The 17,354-nt window shown below is 45.5% G+C and overlaps 1 protein-coding gene across 10 annotated transcripts in view; it reads right to left on the bottom strand.

Annotated features, from left to right (window-relative positions):
* ZHX3 (zinc fingers and homeoboxes 3) overlaps window positions 1–17,354 on the bottom strand; it is a 130,263-nt gene that overhangs the window by 6,664 nt on the left and 106,245 nt on the right. For all 10 annotated transcript variants that reach the window (XR_005782003.1, XR_005781999.1, XR_005782001.1 and 7 more), the window contains one exon: window positions 996–4,033. Coding sequence is in view for 1 of the 10 variants with exons in the window: in XM_040447057.1 (XP_040302991.1) it covers window positions 996–3,855 (2,860 nt within the window). In the remaining 9 variants the exon portion in view is untranslated. The remainder of the gene's footprint in view (window positions 1–995; window positions 4,034–17,354) is intronic.

Raw genomic sequence — 17,354 nt, 5'->3', positions numbered from 1 at the left:
TAGTTGCCAGCAAGCGAGGGTGGGCATTCCCGAGGGGCAGGCCCAGGGCTGGAGAAGGTGCCTGAGGCAACCAGCCCTGTGAAGCCACTCCTGTTCCCTGGGGCCCATCACTCCCTATGAGGACCTCAGTGACTCATGGGGGCCCAGAATAAAACAAGGTCAAGTCTGGAAATATCAGGTCCTGGAACCAACTTCTAAATGTCCCCAAATCGGAGAATCTGAGAATCCAGATACTTCCTCAGTTCCCACAGCCTCCTGTGAAAAGCTAAGTTTGATCGCTCCTGGCCATCCTGTGATGAGGGAGGCCTCTACGGAGACAAATACCCAAAGGTGGGGAGGGAAAGGACGGGCTGGGAACTCGGGTCAGGATCCAATACTGACAATGTGACTTATCTGTGGCTACAAAACTACCTTCAATAAAATCATCTCAAGTTTTCTTTCAAGTTCTAATAATCCCAGAAATATGATCCAGAGAAACTGAGGAACAAAATGCAGGCTTTTGATTCCACAAGAAGGAAGATGACTTTCTATTACTTCAAATCAGAAAGAACAACAAATCAGAAAGAAATACAAATTTATAGGACTTCCATCATTTAAAAAAAAAGGGCTTCACGTATCTGAGGACAATTAAAGCCCCTCTTTCCTTCTGCTCGCCAAGATGAGTTGAATTTCCTCAATAGCCCCACAGCTCTCTCCTATGCAGGGGTGGTGGGTCTGCCGGACTCAGATGGCGCTTTGACCTGTTCTCCGATTGCTCAGAAATGGCTAGAAAAGCTGGCACCCTCGTACGTTCACTGTGTTCCCGCCCCCTGCACAGGTTTGGAGAAACGTGAAACAAAATAAAAACACAACTCTCCACCCTGTGTCAGAGCCACATCCTGTGCCGATTGCTCCTGCTGTGGGGCAGCCTCTGAGATGGCAGGCACCCCTGGGCCATCGGGGACCTCCTACCCTCCCCACGGAGGATGGCCCTGTACTCCCAGGGGCCTCCTTACCCAGCTCCAGTGCAGCCTGGGGACTCGGCGCATCAGAGGGCTCCGAGCTGGCCTCGGGGGCTCCGGGCTCCCACGACTCACTGTTCTCCGACACCTCCGAGTACCCGTCACCAGTCCCTCTGTGAGCCGCCGCGGGCTCACCGGCGCCCTGGTCCTCGCCGCCAGTGTCCGCCACGGCCCGGGTCTCCTCGCCCATCTTCTCAGCGAACCACTGCTTGACCTGCTGGGAGCTCATCTGGGTCTTGTCGCACAGGCTCTGCAGGTCCCGCTCGAAGAGCGTCTGGTGCCTCAGGTAGTAGTCCTGCAGCAGCTCCCGGCTGCCAGGGGCGACCGCCAGCAGCCCTGGGGGGAAGTTGCCCCGCTTGTAGTCCTCGTACCACTTGAGCTGGCCGTTCTTCAGGGCGTACCTGCTGTCCCCGAACCAGCGCACCACCTCAGGCCGCGGCAGGCCGGTCTGCGCCATGATGGAGTCGTAGTCCTGGTTGCTGGGCCACCGCGTCTGCACGAAGAGCTGCCGCAGCAGGTGCCGCTGCTGGGCCGTCTTCTTGCAGCTTGCCTTGCCCGGGGGCTGCTCGGCCGGCTCGCCGGGCCCGCCGTCCACGGGCTCGCAGGCACCCAGCCCCGGGAGCTCGCCCTTGCCGTTGGCTTCGGTGACTCGCAGGTTCTTGAGGTTGATCTTGATGGGGCTGACCTTGCGCTCGGCCAGCGCGTGGCCACCGGCCCCTTCTGGGGAGCCGTCTCCGCCAGGGACCCTCAGGTCGCCAGCCAGCTCCTCTTCTCCCACGTCGTCCTCCGCAGCCGCCGCCGCCTCCTCCGGAGCGGCGCCCTCATCGGCCCTCTTGGTGTCCTCAGCGCTCACTTTCTTGCGTCTCTCGGAGAACCAGCTGTCGATCTCCCTCCGAGTCATCTTGGTTTCAGTCCGCAGGCGGTCCAGCTCCTCATCGGGAGGAAGGGGGTTTTGTGCAAAACTGCTCTCCAGGGCTCGGAGCTGCTCGGGGGCTCGCTCCTTGTACCTGGTCGGCGTGAAGTCGGGGGTCTGGTGCCAGGCCTGCCGTCTGGCTGAAGGAGGGGCGGCCAGGGTGGCCGCCGGTGGGACGCAGGGCCCCTCTGGGGCCTTGGCCGCCGGGGCGAAGGGCGTGTCTGGTCCGGGGTCAAGGACGACGGGGCCATGGTCGCCGGGCAGCACGGGCCTGGAGCCCTTCAGGTTCCGGCAGTGGTACCTGCGGTCGCTGAACCACTTGCGCACCTCTCTGGTGCTGAGGCCCGTCACTTTGGTCAGATGCTCCACCTCGCTCTGGCCCGGGAACTGGTTCCGACAGAAGCTTCCTTTCAGAGCTGACAGCTGCTCATGAGACTTCTTGTTTTTGTAGATGCTGGCGTCGAGGAAGGCCTGGGAGGTGATGCTGGGGCACGCCGTGAGCAGCGACTGAGCCGCGTTCACCACCTTCACAGCCGACGTCGTGTTGGAGCACACCGTGTTGATGGGCGCCACGGCGGGCGGCTTGGGGACAGACGTGACTGCCGGCGGTAGGGACGAGCCAGGCGCCTGCAGCCCGTTGGCCATCAGTGGCTGAGTGACCAGCAGGCCACCTGCCGTGCCCTCTGGCTGCCCCACCACGTGGCCTGGGAGGGCGGCCTGGATGAGGTGTTGGACGCCGCCGGCGTTGGCAACCAGGGGCGTGTTGAGGACGGTGATCGTGGGCTGGGGCACAGACTGAATGACCGTATTGAACATCTTCTTCCGGGCGTCCTCGATCTCCTCAGGGGACCAGCTGATGCCCTGCTTCAGCCTTTGGGCCGTGAACCAGATCTTGAGCTGTTCCTCTGGATACTTGGTGACCACAGTCAGATAGCAGAGCTCGGCTTTGGTAGGGTAAGGGAACTTGTGGAACGAGTTCTTCAGAAAGCTGTTGGAGTCCATGGCCGCGTTGTAGGTGGGGATGCTGCTCAGGGGGATCATCACCTTGGGGAGGGACTTGGATGTGGGCGGCGGCTGGTGGTGGTGCTGGGCGCGCCCAGGGGGTGGCTGCTGCAGGGGGAGGAACTGGGCGAGGCCGGCCGGCAGGACTGGCACCGCTCCCATCGGGGGCCCGTTGGCCACGTGTGGCGCTTTTGCCGAGCCGGCGGCTGGCTGACCGACCGGGACCGCCCCGTCAACAAAAGAGTGGTCCCCCTCCTTCGCCTCGGTCTCCCCTGCCGACGGGTTTGGTAAGGCCGCGTCACCGACAGGCTGACTGGGGATGTTCTCCTTGAGCGTATGAATTTTTTTGGCTTCGGCTTTGCCTTTCATTATCTTCATGATTGGGGTTTTGGTAATAATGATTTCGGCCTGTCCGTCGGTCCCTTCAGTGTTGGGCTCACTCGAGACGTCGGGAGTGCAGGTGCTCTCGGGGACACTCTGCTCCACAACTACATGATTGTCTGGCTTGGCCACATTCCACACAAAGCTGGCTTCCCCCGAGTGACACTTGGCATTGTGCAGAGAAAGCCCCTCAGGAGTTTTTGCCAGAAAACTGCATTCAGTGCATACAAAAGTTGGGTCCTTGTTAAAGTCTGTGTGCTCTGAGTTCATGTGCCCCACAAATTGGGTTATGTCCTGGGATCTGAAGTCACAGTATCTGCAGGAATAGGAATAGCCGTCTAAAGTGCTCCGGTGTCCATTGGCCAGTGTGGTGCCGTCGGTACTGCTGGGCATCTGGGTCACCTCCCCACTGCCCCCGGCGGGCACTTCAGGGGGCGGCTCTTGCTGGGGCCCCTCAGGTAAGGTCTCAGCCGGCTGGGCCTCCACACCGGCCTCCTGCAGCACCACCGCCTTCACCGGGATCATACACGGGGTGGTGGATTTCCTCTTGCTGGCCATGGCGACCACCGCTCTGGCTGATCGGGGTTGGGGGGGGGGGGGGGGCGGGCAGGAGAGAGAGCTTGTCCTGTCCAGGGCCTCACTGTGGAAGTTCCAGCTGCTCCATGAGGGCCAAAGAAACGGTTTCTGAGGGCAGTTTTTTCAGTTGTTTGCAGAAGGCAAGTTTTTCCTATTAAACCTAAGGAGGAAGAGAAAACGGTGATTACGATCTCTCGGGCTCTGGCCACGCACTTCTCAGATGCCCACACACACTCAGCTGCTTGCCTCTGATCACTGGGGCCTTTTCTTTTTTTTAAAAAAAATTTTTTTTTTCAACGTTTATTTATTTTTGGGACAGAGAGAGACAGAGCATGAACAGGCGAGGGGCAGAGAGAGAGGGAGACACAGAATCGGAAACAGGCTCCAGGCTCTGAGCCATCAGCCCAGAGCCCGACGCGGGGCTCGAACTCACGGACCGCGAGATCGTGACCTGGTTGAAGTCGGACGCTTAACCGACTGCGCCACCCAGGCGCCCCTGGGGCCTTTTCACAAAGAAGGTCTCCAGCAGCTTGAATGTGAAGCCCCCCAAACACTAACAAAATCATGCCCCGAAGAATGCCCTGGGGGTGTTCCAGGGGATGTTCCATGCCCTGACAGACTTAAGCCATGCATTTTGTTTTGTATTTCCCTCTGTGTTCTTGTATTAAGTTACTCAGATTCAAAAGCCAAACAACAACAACAAAATAATCCTGTTTTGGACGCCCAAATTAATTCTGACCATGTCAGAGTGAGAACAAAACATCCTAGTGTAACTCTTGTTTAAATGTTTGGGCCAACAAGGGTTTTTCTTTTCATAGCCTTCCCACATATGACAACAAGACACCGCCTCTGCCTCCCCCAAGCCGGGCCCAGAGGCCAAGTCAGCCTCAGTGTGCGAAGTGGGTGCGGGGCTGCTGGCTGCCACAGGAGCCGGGCCTCCCTTTGCGGCCTTTCCCTGTCTGCTGCCCTATCACACCCGGTCCAGGCCACGGAAGGGGGAGCACCTCCTAGTTACTGGCTGTACCCCGGACCGAAGCCGAAGCTCGGAGGGCCAGGGGAGCCACGGACCCACTTTGCGGTGCAGGAGTTCAGACTGTAGCATCACCTTGGGTGTGCATAATACACGTGACCTAGCATCGTGCTTACTTCCCTTTATATTTCCTTTGGTGCCTTTTTGTTCCTTAAAAGAAACAAACAAAACACTTTAACATCTTTGATCATTTGAAATTTGTTTCAAGGGCGCCTGAGTGGCTCAGTCGGTTAAGCGTCCGACTCTGGGTTTCGGCTCAGGTCATGATCTCGCGGTTCGGTTCTTGAGTTTAAGCCCCACATCGAGCTTCAGGCTGACAGTGCAGAGCCTGCTTGGGATTCTCTCTCCCTCCCTCTCCCTGCCCCTCCCCTGCGCGCTCTCTCTCTCTCCCTATTTATTTTTTTTTTAATGTTTATTTTTATTTTTGACAGAGAGAGCAGGGCATAAGCCGGGGAGGGGCAGAGAGAGAGAGGGAGACACAGAATCAGAAGCAGGCTCCAGGCTCTGAGCTGTCAGCACAGAGCCTGACGCGGGGCTCAAACTCACAGACTATGAGATCACGACCTGAGCAGAAGTCGGACGCTCAACCGACTGAGCCACCCAGGTGCCCCAAAATTCTTTTTTTCAAAAAAAAATTTTTTTTTTAACGTTTATTCACTTTTGAGAAACAGAACATGAGCAGGGAAGGGGCAGAGAGAGGGAGACACAGAATCCGAATAAAAATAATTTTTTTCAATGAAATTTGTTTCAAATGTTGGAGTGATTGGTTTATTTACATATAAAGTCATTATAATTCTTTCATGAGATGCCATGAGAGAAAAGTGTTTCTGGGACCCCTATTATTAACATAGCAAACTGCAATACTGGTAATGACTAAAATAAATAGTAATTCTAATTCCAAAATCACCTTATCATCAGTATTTGGATTTAATATGAAAATGTAAAGAGACAAAATATCTCTACTCAAGTTCTTAAATACTCACAGCAAACTATTTTTCTGTAAGTCTAACCCTGATGATCATGACGATAAAAAATAATTCCTGTTAAAAAAAAAAAAAGTTGGGTGGGATAAGAATAAGCACACTAGACCTAACTACTTGTCACCATTTCTCCCACTGATTTGAAATATCATGCACACTTTTTTAAACTGAATTTTTTTTTCCAACGTTTATTTATTTTTGGACAGAGAGAGACAGAGCATGAACGGGGGAGGGGCAGAGAGAGAGGGAGACACAGAATCGGAAACAGGCTCCAGGCTCTGAGCCATCAGCCCAGAGCCCGACGCGGGGCTCGAACTCACGGACCGCGAGATCGTGACCTGGCTGAAGTCGGACGCTTAACCGACTGCGCCACCCAGGCGCCCCTAAACTGAATTTTTAATTGTTAGGTAAAATACCTTAAAATTGATATTTAAGATAAAATATCAGTATTAAATAAAATAGATGAAACTAAAACTACCTGTAATTTTGTATACCCTTCAGCCTAGTCCAAATGTCTTAACACATATTTTGGTCATACAAAGCACATACTTGTGTTTCGTTTTTTTTTTTTTTTTAAGTTTATTTATTTATTTTGAGAGACAGAGACAGCACCAGCAGGGGAAGGGAAGAGAGAGATGGTGAGAGAGAATCCCAAGCAGGCTCCACGCTGTCAGCACAGAGCCCGACGCAGGGCTCAAACCCACAAACCACAAGACCATGACCTGAGCCAAAATCAAGAGTCAGACGCTCAACTGACTAAGCCACCCAGGTACCCTGTGTTTCATTTTTTTTTAATTGAAGATTTCATCATAAACATTTTCATTAAGCTTCCTAATGATATCATTCAATAGTTGCCTAATAAGGTCCCACTAAGAACTTAATCACCCTCCCTGCTACTGAACTGGCTTCCAGTGTCCCACTGTCACTGACAGTGAAATGACCTCTGGGCATAGATAGGATGTATTTTTTCTATCATCCTGAGGCTAAAGGCACAGAAATGGGTTTATCACCTCCACAAGTATCAACATTTCTAACATCCTCTATTACTGGCAAACATTTTAAAGCAAGTGCTTTACAATTCCAAATCAGGAAAACTAAGCATAATGCAATTCTGTACACAGTGAGCAAATCAGATTTCCAGAGAAGTCACTGGGGACATCAAAAAGAATATCTGAAAGTGCAAGTTACATAAGAAAAACCAGGTGAATTGGACTCCGTCAAAATTAAAAACGGTTGTGCTTCAAAGGCTGCCAGCAAGATAGTGAAAAAGACAACTCACAGAAGGGGAGAATTTATTTGCAAGTCCTCCATCTGATAAGGGGCTTGTATCCGGCATATATGAAGAACTCTTACAACTCAACAACAAAAAGACAACCCAATTAAAAATTGGTAAAGGATTTGAACAGACCTTCCTCCAAAGAAGATCTACAAATGGCCAATAGGCATTAAAAAGTGCTCAACATCATTAGTCTTCAGGGAAGTGAAAAACCAAAACCACAAGGAGATACCACTTCCCCACTGGGATAGCTACAATCACAGTGACAAATAACACGTACAGGTGGAGATGGGGGGAAGTCAGAGCCTTCGTACATCGCTGGCAGGACATAAGATGGCACAGCCACTTTGTAGATTAGTTGGCAGTTCTTCAACTTCAAGTTAAATACCGAGTTACCAGAAAACCCAGTAATTCCAGTGCTAGGTATATACACAGAAGAATATGTTCACACAAACACTCGCACACAAACACTCATGGCATCACCATCGCAATAGCCAAAAGGTGGAAACAATCTCAATGTGCACCAACAGATGGATGAATAAACAACATTTGGTATGTCTATGTAACTGGCTTATTATTATGCTGTAAAAAGGAACGAAGCACCGTTAAAATGCCCAAACACAGACAGAAACATGGTAACTGCAAGTAGGCAGCTCCAAAATGCCACATTATATGACCACATTTGTAGGAAATGCCCCGAAGAGGTAAATCCAAAGTGACAGAATGTAGAGTGGTGGTTGCCAAGGGCTGAGGGGAGAATGAGGAATGACTGCTAACGTGTACGAGGTTTCTTTTGGGGTGATGAAATGTTCTAAGAACATGAAACGTTCTGAGACAGTTGTGATGATTGCAAAAAAACGTGAATATGCTGAAAACCACGAGAAGGACATCAAACCCAAGAGAGGTGGAGGACAGAAAGCTCTAGCACTCAGTTCTGTAGAAAAAGGGCATCATTCCCACTTATGAGGTCCCTATACAGGTGACGTCATTTATCCGTGACACTTCCTGATTTACCTCGGTCCTCTTTTCTGTCCTGGGTAAAGATGAACAGCAGAGGTCGTGAACATAAGGCTGGAGAGGAGGGAGAGAGGGAAGAGAATGCACAGCCACCAGCGAACAGCAGCCCCAGGGGCAAACAAAGAGACTATGTGTTCACCTGAAGGTGGCAGCCAGCAGAATTCAGGGGCAGGAAAGCGCACAGCTCTGTCTACAGGGCGCAGGCACCCGAGACACTGCCATCACTGAGGTTTGGGATGGGGCTGGGCTTCACCGAGGAAGAGTTAAATTAGGTTCCTGGCAATTTAGGCTGGGAGGTGGACAACATAAAGATGATTTGATTGGGGGAAAAATACCCATGGCATTGAAAGTTAAGTCTCAAAGTAGCCCCAAATTGTCATTCAAGTCAATGACCAAGGAGAGCAGTAACGATTCTGAGTGGGCCAGGGGTCAACGCTGCAGGTACCTGCAATGTAACGGTAGTGGGGGTAGAGTGGCCATACTTGCCAAAGTGTAGTGTGTTCGGTACTGCGGGAGGCACGTATATACACATCTTCTCAGTCCATTCCCACAACAAACCCTGGAGCAGGAACTACTATCATTCCCATTTTACAGACAAGAAAGGCAAGGCTCAGAGAAGACAGTAACCGCCTGAAGGGCACACAGCTGGGAAGCAGCAGAGACGGCCCAGGAACCTGGCAGTCTGGCTCCAGAGCCGGCAGCCTTAACCATTCCACACACACACATTGAGTAACCACAACATTGTTGGAATAAGGGGTGTGCAGGACTTTCAAAAATGCTGTTTTCCCCTCAGTATTTATTAGGAAAAATTTTAAACATGCAACCAAGCTGAAGGAATTTTACAGTGAACACCCATATGCTCACCAAGTGGATGCTTACCGTGGGCTGTTTTTAGCAACATTACCTTACCTTTAGGTAAGTTGGGTTTGCTTACTTGTCATGCATTTTTAACAGGGCATCCAATAAAAGAGGTACTTAAAGGGTAAAGCCCCAATTATCTAAAAAACCATTCATCCACAAGACATTCATGGACCAGCTCTGACAAACGAGGCTCTAATTACCACGTGGAACTCCTAACTCAAGCCCTGAGTGACACTGGCGGATATAAATGCAAGGTTTTAAGCTGCCAAAGAGCCACAGACAAGGTCCAGGTGACAACTGCATGCTCATCATTCTTTGTAGAATCTTTTCTATACTCTGTCTTGAAAATTCATCTTGTAATTTTTTTTAATAAGAAAAGCATCTAACTTAAAAAAATTTGTTTAATGTTTATTTATTTTGAGAGAGAGAGAGAGAGAGAGAGAGAGAGAGAGAGAAGAAATGAGCAGGGGAGGGGCAGGGGGAGGAAGAGGTAGAGAGAGGGGTGAGGAGGAAACATGAGTGGAGGAGGGGCAGAGAGAGAGGGAAAGAGAGGATCCCAAGCAGGCTCTGTGCTGTCAGCATGTAGCCCGATGCAGGGCTTGAACTCACGTACTGTGAGATCATGACCTGAGCTGAAATCGAGAGTTGGATGCTTAACCCACTGAGCCACCCAGGCACCCCTAGCATATAACTTTTTGAAAAGTCTGTCTTTGGGAATTCAGAGCCGCTCAATTCACTAAATTAGCAAAGTTGCAGTTATTAATCGCTACATTTCAATACTACAAAATATCCATGTGGGGCTTGAAAAAAATGTTTATAGATCAAATTCTTAAAGTGTTTAACTTTACATTATAGATAAGAACTTTTTTTTTTTTTTGGTTTTAATTCTGAGGAAAGAACTAGAAGCACAATGAGCTCAACAGGAGGACTCAACGTTTCGAAAGGCGACTCTCAGCAGACTCCTTCCAAGTCTGGCTGCCCTCCTAAACACACAGCCCACGACTTATCAGTAAGAACAGGAACCATGGGAGCAGCTGGCAGAGTTTCAGAAACAGAACTTCACGGAGAGATTGTGGCATACTGCTCGCGGTTTTGAAAGATCAAACAGCGGACCACACAGGGGAAGAACGTGACTTCTATAATGAGGCTGGTTTGACAGATATGGGTATAGTCGAATATTTTACAGTGATCATTTCCTATTTCGGGGGGCACAGTATGCTTTATTGAGACTGCATGATGGGGCAGGGCTCCCCAAGCCCCTCCCCGTTTTTGGGTGTCTGTATGGAAACTGTGTAGACGTTGGGGTTCTCGGTGCATGGGCCCCGGAGGTCATCTGACACACCAAGGACTGGGCTGTCTCCTACGACTGTAACAGTGATACCCACTCTTCCAACTTGGCATTCTCTTAAAAACCGCCCTGGAACAGACTGCAAAGGCGGTCCTGTGGTATAACAGACGCTATGTACATTTCAACTTTATCCAAAACAAAAACTTGCAGGTAGCCTTCTCTTTTTGTAAAAAAATTGTTAGCAATAGAGATTTACATTGAGATTTACCCTTTTTACTTCCTCCTTCAAATTATGCTCTTTATGTAGAAACTTCTCTCTCTCAGAAACAATGAACTGAAGTAAAATTCGTCCCTATTCACCCCAAAGACAGCTGGTGTTAACAATCTGGTGTCCATTTTTCAAGTATGTTTTCTAGGCATAGATTATTATAACCACTTTTTAAACAACAAAATATGGAGTTGTATTTTACACCCCATTCTGCTCCTCGGTGTCTTCCGTGACAATGGGAAGAGTGGCAGAGTCCACAGTTTATATCACGCTTTTATTTTTTTTACGTGTATTTATTTTGAGAGGGACAGAGACAGCAAGAGTGAGGGAAGGGCAGAGAGACAGAGAGGGAGAGAGACAGAATCCCAAGCAGGCGCCGCACTGTCAGCACAGAGCCCGACGTGGGGCTCGAACCCATGAACAGTGAGATCATGACCTGAGCCAAAACCAAGAGTCAGATGCTTAACTGAGCCACCCACGCACCCCTCAGCTCGCTCTTTGAAATGACGTTCTAATTATGGGTGCATCATAATTTACTTAACCAATCCAGCTGTTAACAGACATCTGCACATTTCTCTAGTTTTTAAGCTATTACAGGCAATGGCTCAAAAACTGTCCCTGCATGTATTTTTGTGCTTTTGAGAATTTCTGAAATTCTGACTTTCTTATAAGAATTTCTTACTAGTAAAATATTGTTAGTAAAATACAAAGTTGTCCTCCAAATAGATACTGATTTTCACTCTCGCCACCAGAGAACTAGAGTGCCCTCACTATCACTGCATATAGTTACTATTAGTCTTTGCTAATTTGACACACAAAAAACTGGTCACGATTGTTTTAACTTGCATTTCTTTACAGGCATAGCTGAAAACCTTCTCACATATCATTGACATTTTGTAACAAATTCTTTTTTGTCCATTGTTCTAGGGGATTTTGAGAGTCCTCCATATATATTTTTTTATTCCAGGATAGTTAACATATAGTATGCTGTATTAGTTTCAGGGGTACAACATAGTGATTCAACAATCCCATATAGTACTCAGTGCTCATCATGACCGACAAGTGTACTCTTAATCCCCTTCAACAGTTTCCCCCATCCCGCCATCCACCTGCCCTCTGGTAACCATCAGTTTGTTCTCTCTAGGGAAGAGTCCATTTTTTGGTTTGTCTGTTTTTTTTGTTTTTTGTTTTTTTTTCCATTTCTTAAATTCCACATATGAGTGAAATCATAGGATATTTGTCTTTCTCTGACAGACTTATTTTGCTTAGCATTATAGAGAGTCCTCCATATATTAAGGAAATTGGCTCATAATCTGTCATAAATGAAGCTGTGGTTTATGCCAAGATTTCAAAGTGTCTTAAATATTAGGAAATTTCTTTAAAAAATTAATTTCATTAATTAATTAAAGGAGAAGAACCAAAACAGCATTTAATAAGATTATACTTTCAATTTTTTTTTAAGAGAGAGAGAGAGAGAATGAATGAATGAATGAATAAATGAATGAATCCTAAGCAAGCTCCACACTCAGCACGGAGCCCAATATGGGTTCAATCCCACAACCCTGGGATCCTCACCTGAGCCAAAATCAAGAGTCAGACGCTCAACTGACTGAGCCACCCAGGCTCTCTCAATTTTTTATTGTGGTAAAAACCACACACTATAAAATTTACCATCTCAACTACTTTGAAGTGTCCAGCACAGTAAACTATATGCACATTCTCGTGTATCCTATCTCCAGAACTCTCTTCATCTTGCAAAACTGAAACTGTATACCCACTGAACAACAATGGATCCCTTTCCCCACCTCCCTAACCCCTGGAAACCATCATTCTACTTTCTGCTTCTGTGAGTCCAGCAAATTTAGATACCTCATAAAAGTAGAAGCATGCAGTATTTGTCTTTGTGTGACCGGCTTCTTTCACTTGGGATAATGTCCTCAAAGTTAATTCGTGTTATACCATGTGATAGGATTTCCTTCCTTTTTAAGGATGAATAGCATTCCATTGTACATATATGTCAAATTTTATCCATTCATCTTTTGAAGAATATTTAGGATGCTTCCATGTTTGGCCTATTGTGAATAATGCTGTTGTGAACAAGGGTGTACAAATATCTCTCTGAACCCCTGCTTTTGATACTTTTGCATATATACCCCGGAGTAGGCTTGCTGGACATATGGTAATTCTATTTCTGATTTTCTAAGAACCTTCATAATATTTTCCATAGCAGCTACACCATTTTACATTCCCACCAACAATGAATTTCTCCACATCCTCACCAACACTTGTTATTTTCTGTTTGTTTGTTTGTTTGTTTGTTTGTTTTAATGGTGACCACCCTAACATGTATGAGGTGATACCTCATTTGGTTTGATTTGAATTTCCCTAATGATTAGTGATGCTGAACATCTTTTCATATACTTGTTGGTCATTTGTACAGTTTCTTTGGAGAAAAGTCTATTCAAGTTCTTGGTTCATTTTTCAATCAGGTTATTTGTTGTGTTATAGGATTTCTTTATATATTCTAGACACTAATCCTTATCAGATAACACAGTTTGCAAGTATTTCCTCCTATTCCATAAGTCACCTTTTCAGTCTGTTAGATTGTTTCCTCTGAGGTGTAGAAATTTTTAAGTTTGATATAGTCAAATCTGATAGTCAAATTTGTCTATTTGTCTATAGTCATTGTCTATTTTCGCTTTTATTGTTTGTGCTTTCCATGTCATATCCAAGAAATCATTACCAGACCAATGTCATGAAGCCCTCACCCCTATATTTTCTTCTTGAAGTTTTATAGTTTCAGCTTTTATGTTTAGGTCTTTCATCTATTTTGAGTTAATTTTTGTATACGGTGTGAGGTAACGGTCCAACTTCATTCTTTTGCATGTGGAGATCCAGTTTTTCCTGTACCATTTGTTGAAGGGACTATCCTTTCTCCATTGTGCAGTAGCCTTGGCACACCTGTTGGAAATCATTTAACTACATATGCAAGAGTTTATTTCTGGGCTATTACTCTGTTCCATTGGTCTATGTCCATCTTTATGCCAGTACCATACAATTTTTCTTACTGTAGCTTTGTAATATATTTTGAAATTAGGATTTGTTAGGCCTCCAGCTTTGCTTTCCTTTCTCAAGACTGTTTTGGCTATTCAGGGTCCTTTGAAATTCCATATGAATTTCAGGATTTTTCCCATTTCTGCAAAAAAAAAATGCCATTAGGATTTTAATAAAAATTGCATTGAATCTGTAGATTGGTTTGAGTAGTAAGGACATTTTAGCAACATTAAGTCTTTTAATCCATGAACATAAGATGTCTTTCTTTTTACTTGGGTCTTCTTTAGTCTCTTTTGATACTGTTTTCTAGTGTTTGGTGTATGAGTCTTTGGGCTCTCTAGTTATTTTGTTCTTTTGAGGCGACTGTAAATGAGTCTGTTTTCCTATTTAGATTTTTCACTTCTAGTATATAGAAACACAACCGATTTTTGTGTGTTGACTTTGTGTCCTGCAACTTTGCTGAATTCTTTTGTTATGACAGTTATTTTTGTGGAAGCTTAAGGATTTTCTACATATATGATAATATCACCTGTGAAGAGAGATAATTTGACTTCTTCCTTTCCAAGTTGGACGCCTTTATTTTTCTTGACTAATTGCTCTGCTAAGATTTCCGGTAGTATGTTGAAATAGAAGTGGTGTGAGTGGGCATCCTTGACTTGCTCCTGATCTTAAAGGAAAAGCTTTCAGTTTTTTACCATTAAGCATAATGTTAGCTGTGGACTTTTCATATATGGCCTTTATTATGTCGAGGGAATTACCTTCCATTCCTAGTTTTTGGAGTGTTACCATGAAAGATGTCTAATCTTATCAAGTGCTCTTTCTGCATCAATTGAGATAATCCTATGGTTTTGGTCCCTCAGTCTGTTAATGTGGTATATTACATTGATTTTCATATGTAGTACATTCCTTGGGTTCCAGGAATAAGCCCACTTGGTTATGGTATCTAATCCTTTTAATGTGCTATTGAATTTGATTTACTAGTATTTTGTTAAGCACTTTTGTATCAACAGTAATCAGAAATATGGTCAGTAGCTTTTTTGTTATATCTTTGTTTCAGTATCAGGGTAATGCTTACCTCATAAAATGAGTTTGGAAGTGTTCCCTTCTTTTCAATTTTTGGAAGAGTTTGAGAAGGTTTGGTGTCATTTTTTTAAATGTTTGGTAGAAATCTCCAGTGAAGCTGTCTGGTCCTGGGCTTTTCTTTGTGGAGAGCTTTTTGACTACTGATTCAAGTCTCCTTACTAGTTAGAAGTCTGACCAGATCTTTAATGGTTCCTCATCATCTAGTCTTGGTAGGTTGTGTGTTTCCAGGAATGTATCCATTCTTTCTAGGTTACCCAATGTGTTGGCATATGATTGTTCCTAATAGTCTCCTGTGATCCTTTTAATTTTTGTGGCATCAGTTGTACTGTCTTCTCTTTCATCTCTGATTTTTGTCATTGGGTCTCCTCTCTTTTTTCTTAGTCTGGCTAAGGGCGTGCCAATTTGTTTTAAGGGTGTGCCAAAGTTTGTTGATTTTTTCAAAAAACCAACTCTGTTTCACTGGCTTCTATTGTTTTTCTATTCTGTATTTTATTTTTGCTTTAATCTTTATTGTTCTCTTCCTTCTGCTAACTTTGGGATTAGTTTGTTCTTCTCCTAGTTCCTGGAGGTGCAGAGTGAGTTGTTGATTTGAGATCTTCCTTTTTTTTAATGTAAACATTTACCACTATAAATGACCCTTTTAGTACTGCTTTTGCTGCATCCATAAGTTTTGGTATGTTATGTTTGTGTTTTCATTTGTTTCAAGATATTTTCCAGTTCCCCTTGTGATTTCTTTGACCCACTGGTTGTTTAAGAGTGTGTTGTTTAGTTTCCACATATTTGTGGACTTTCCAGTTTTCTTTTTGCTAGTGATTTGTTTCATTTCATTTCATCTCATTTCCAACCACAAAGAAATGTGGTTGGAAAAGGCACTTGGTATAATTTCAATCTTTTACAATTTGTTAGGGCTTTGTTTTATGTCCTAATATATGATCCATCCCAGAGAATGTTCCAGGTGCACTTGAGAAGAAGGCGCATGCACATTCTGCTGTTGTTGAGTGGAGGGTTCTGTATGTGTCTCACAGGTCCAAATGGTCTCTACTATTGTTTCGGTCTAAACTCTCATTTTTTAAAAGATTTAGGAAATGAAGGAAAAAAGAGGGAAACGTCCTGAGATAAAGGATTTCTACCAGAAACCACAACAAACATTACACCCAGTAGTGAAACACTCGACTCAGGAACAAGATAAGAATTCCCATTATCATTATTTAACATTGTAATGGGATCCTAGACAATAAGATGAGACAAACTGGTGTTATTTGCACATGAATAAGAAAATCTCCTGAAAAACTGTTATAACTAATAAGAGGACTGGGTAAGAGGATGAGATAGGGGCTCCTAGGTGGCTCAGTCGGTTAAGCATCCAACTCTTTTATTTATTTATTTATTTATTTATTTATTTAAAAATTTTTTTTTCAACGTTTATTTATTTTTGGGACAGAGAGAGACAGAGCATGAACGGGCGAGGGGCAGAGAGAGAGGGAGACACAGGATCGGAAACACGCTCCAGGCTCTGAGCCATCAGCCCAGAGCCCGATGTGGGGCTCGAACTCCCGGACCGCGAGATCGTGACCTGGCTGAAGTCGGACGCTTAACCGACTGCGCCACCCAGGCGCCCCATCCAACTCTTGATTTCGGCTCAGGTCATGATCTCATGGTCATGAGATCGAGCCCCACATTGGGCTCTGTGCTGATAGTGCAGAGCCCGCTTGGGATTCTCTCTCTCTGCCCCTCCTCTGCTTATGCTATCCCTCTCAAAACATAAATAAGCTTAAAAAAATGATGAGATACATTTGCAATACACACAAATCATTACATTTCCCCTATGCCAAAAATAATCCATTAGAGAAGGAAATGGGAGGGGGTGGTGGAGAGCCCATTCACATTAACAACCAAAACTGGAAAAGATCTCAGAGTAAACCTTTGTAAAAACACGGGCAATATCTATATGGCAAAAACTGCAAAACTCTAACAAGAACAAAAAAGAAGACCTAAATAAGTGGAGAGTCATAGTATATTCCTGGAGGCAAAGATTCAGAACTATGTAGATGTCAGTCCTCTCTAGATTAATCTCTAAATCCAGTACAATCACAATCACAATCAAAATGCCAGCAGGTAATGCAAGTACTGTAAAATGGGGACGGTAAAGTCTAGGTGATGAGGATGTGGGTGTTCACTATAAAATTAGTTCAATTTTTCTGTATGTCTGAAAGTTTTTATTAAAAAAATGTTTGAGGAATTGCCATCAGGATTCTTTATAGAATTTGACAAGCTAAATCTGAAATTCCTCTGGAAGGCAAAAAGCACAAAACAGCTTTAAGTTTTTTTTTTATTTTTTTTTCTTTTTTTCAACGTTTATTTATTTTTGGGACAGAGAGAGACAGAGCATGAACGGGGGAGGGGCAGAGAGAGAGAGGGAGACACAGAATCGGAAACAGGCTCCAGGCTCCGAGCCATCAGCCCAGAGCCTGACGCGGGGCTCGAACTCACGGACCGTGAGATCGTGACCTGGCTGAAGTCGGACGCTTAACCGACTGCGTCACCCAGGCGCCCCCGGCTTTAAGTTTTAAAACAAAACTATTTAGATGAACTTGCTTTACAAGACATCAAAACATATTTTTTTA

This window comes from Herpailurus yagouaroundi, unplaced genomic scaffold (genome assembly GCF_014898765.1).
Source record: "Herpailurus yagouaroundi ecotype Mexico unplaced genomic scaffold, PumYag 196, whole genome shotgun sequence".
Classification (NCBI taxonomy): domain Eukaryota; kingdom Metazoa; phylum Chordata; class Mammalia; order Carnivora; family Felidae; genus Herpailurus; species Herpailurus yagouaroundi.
The sequence above is the reverse complement of the archived record's forward strand: the minus strand, read 5'-3'. Positions and strand labels throughout refer to the sequence as shown.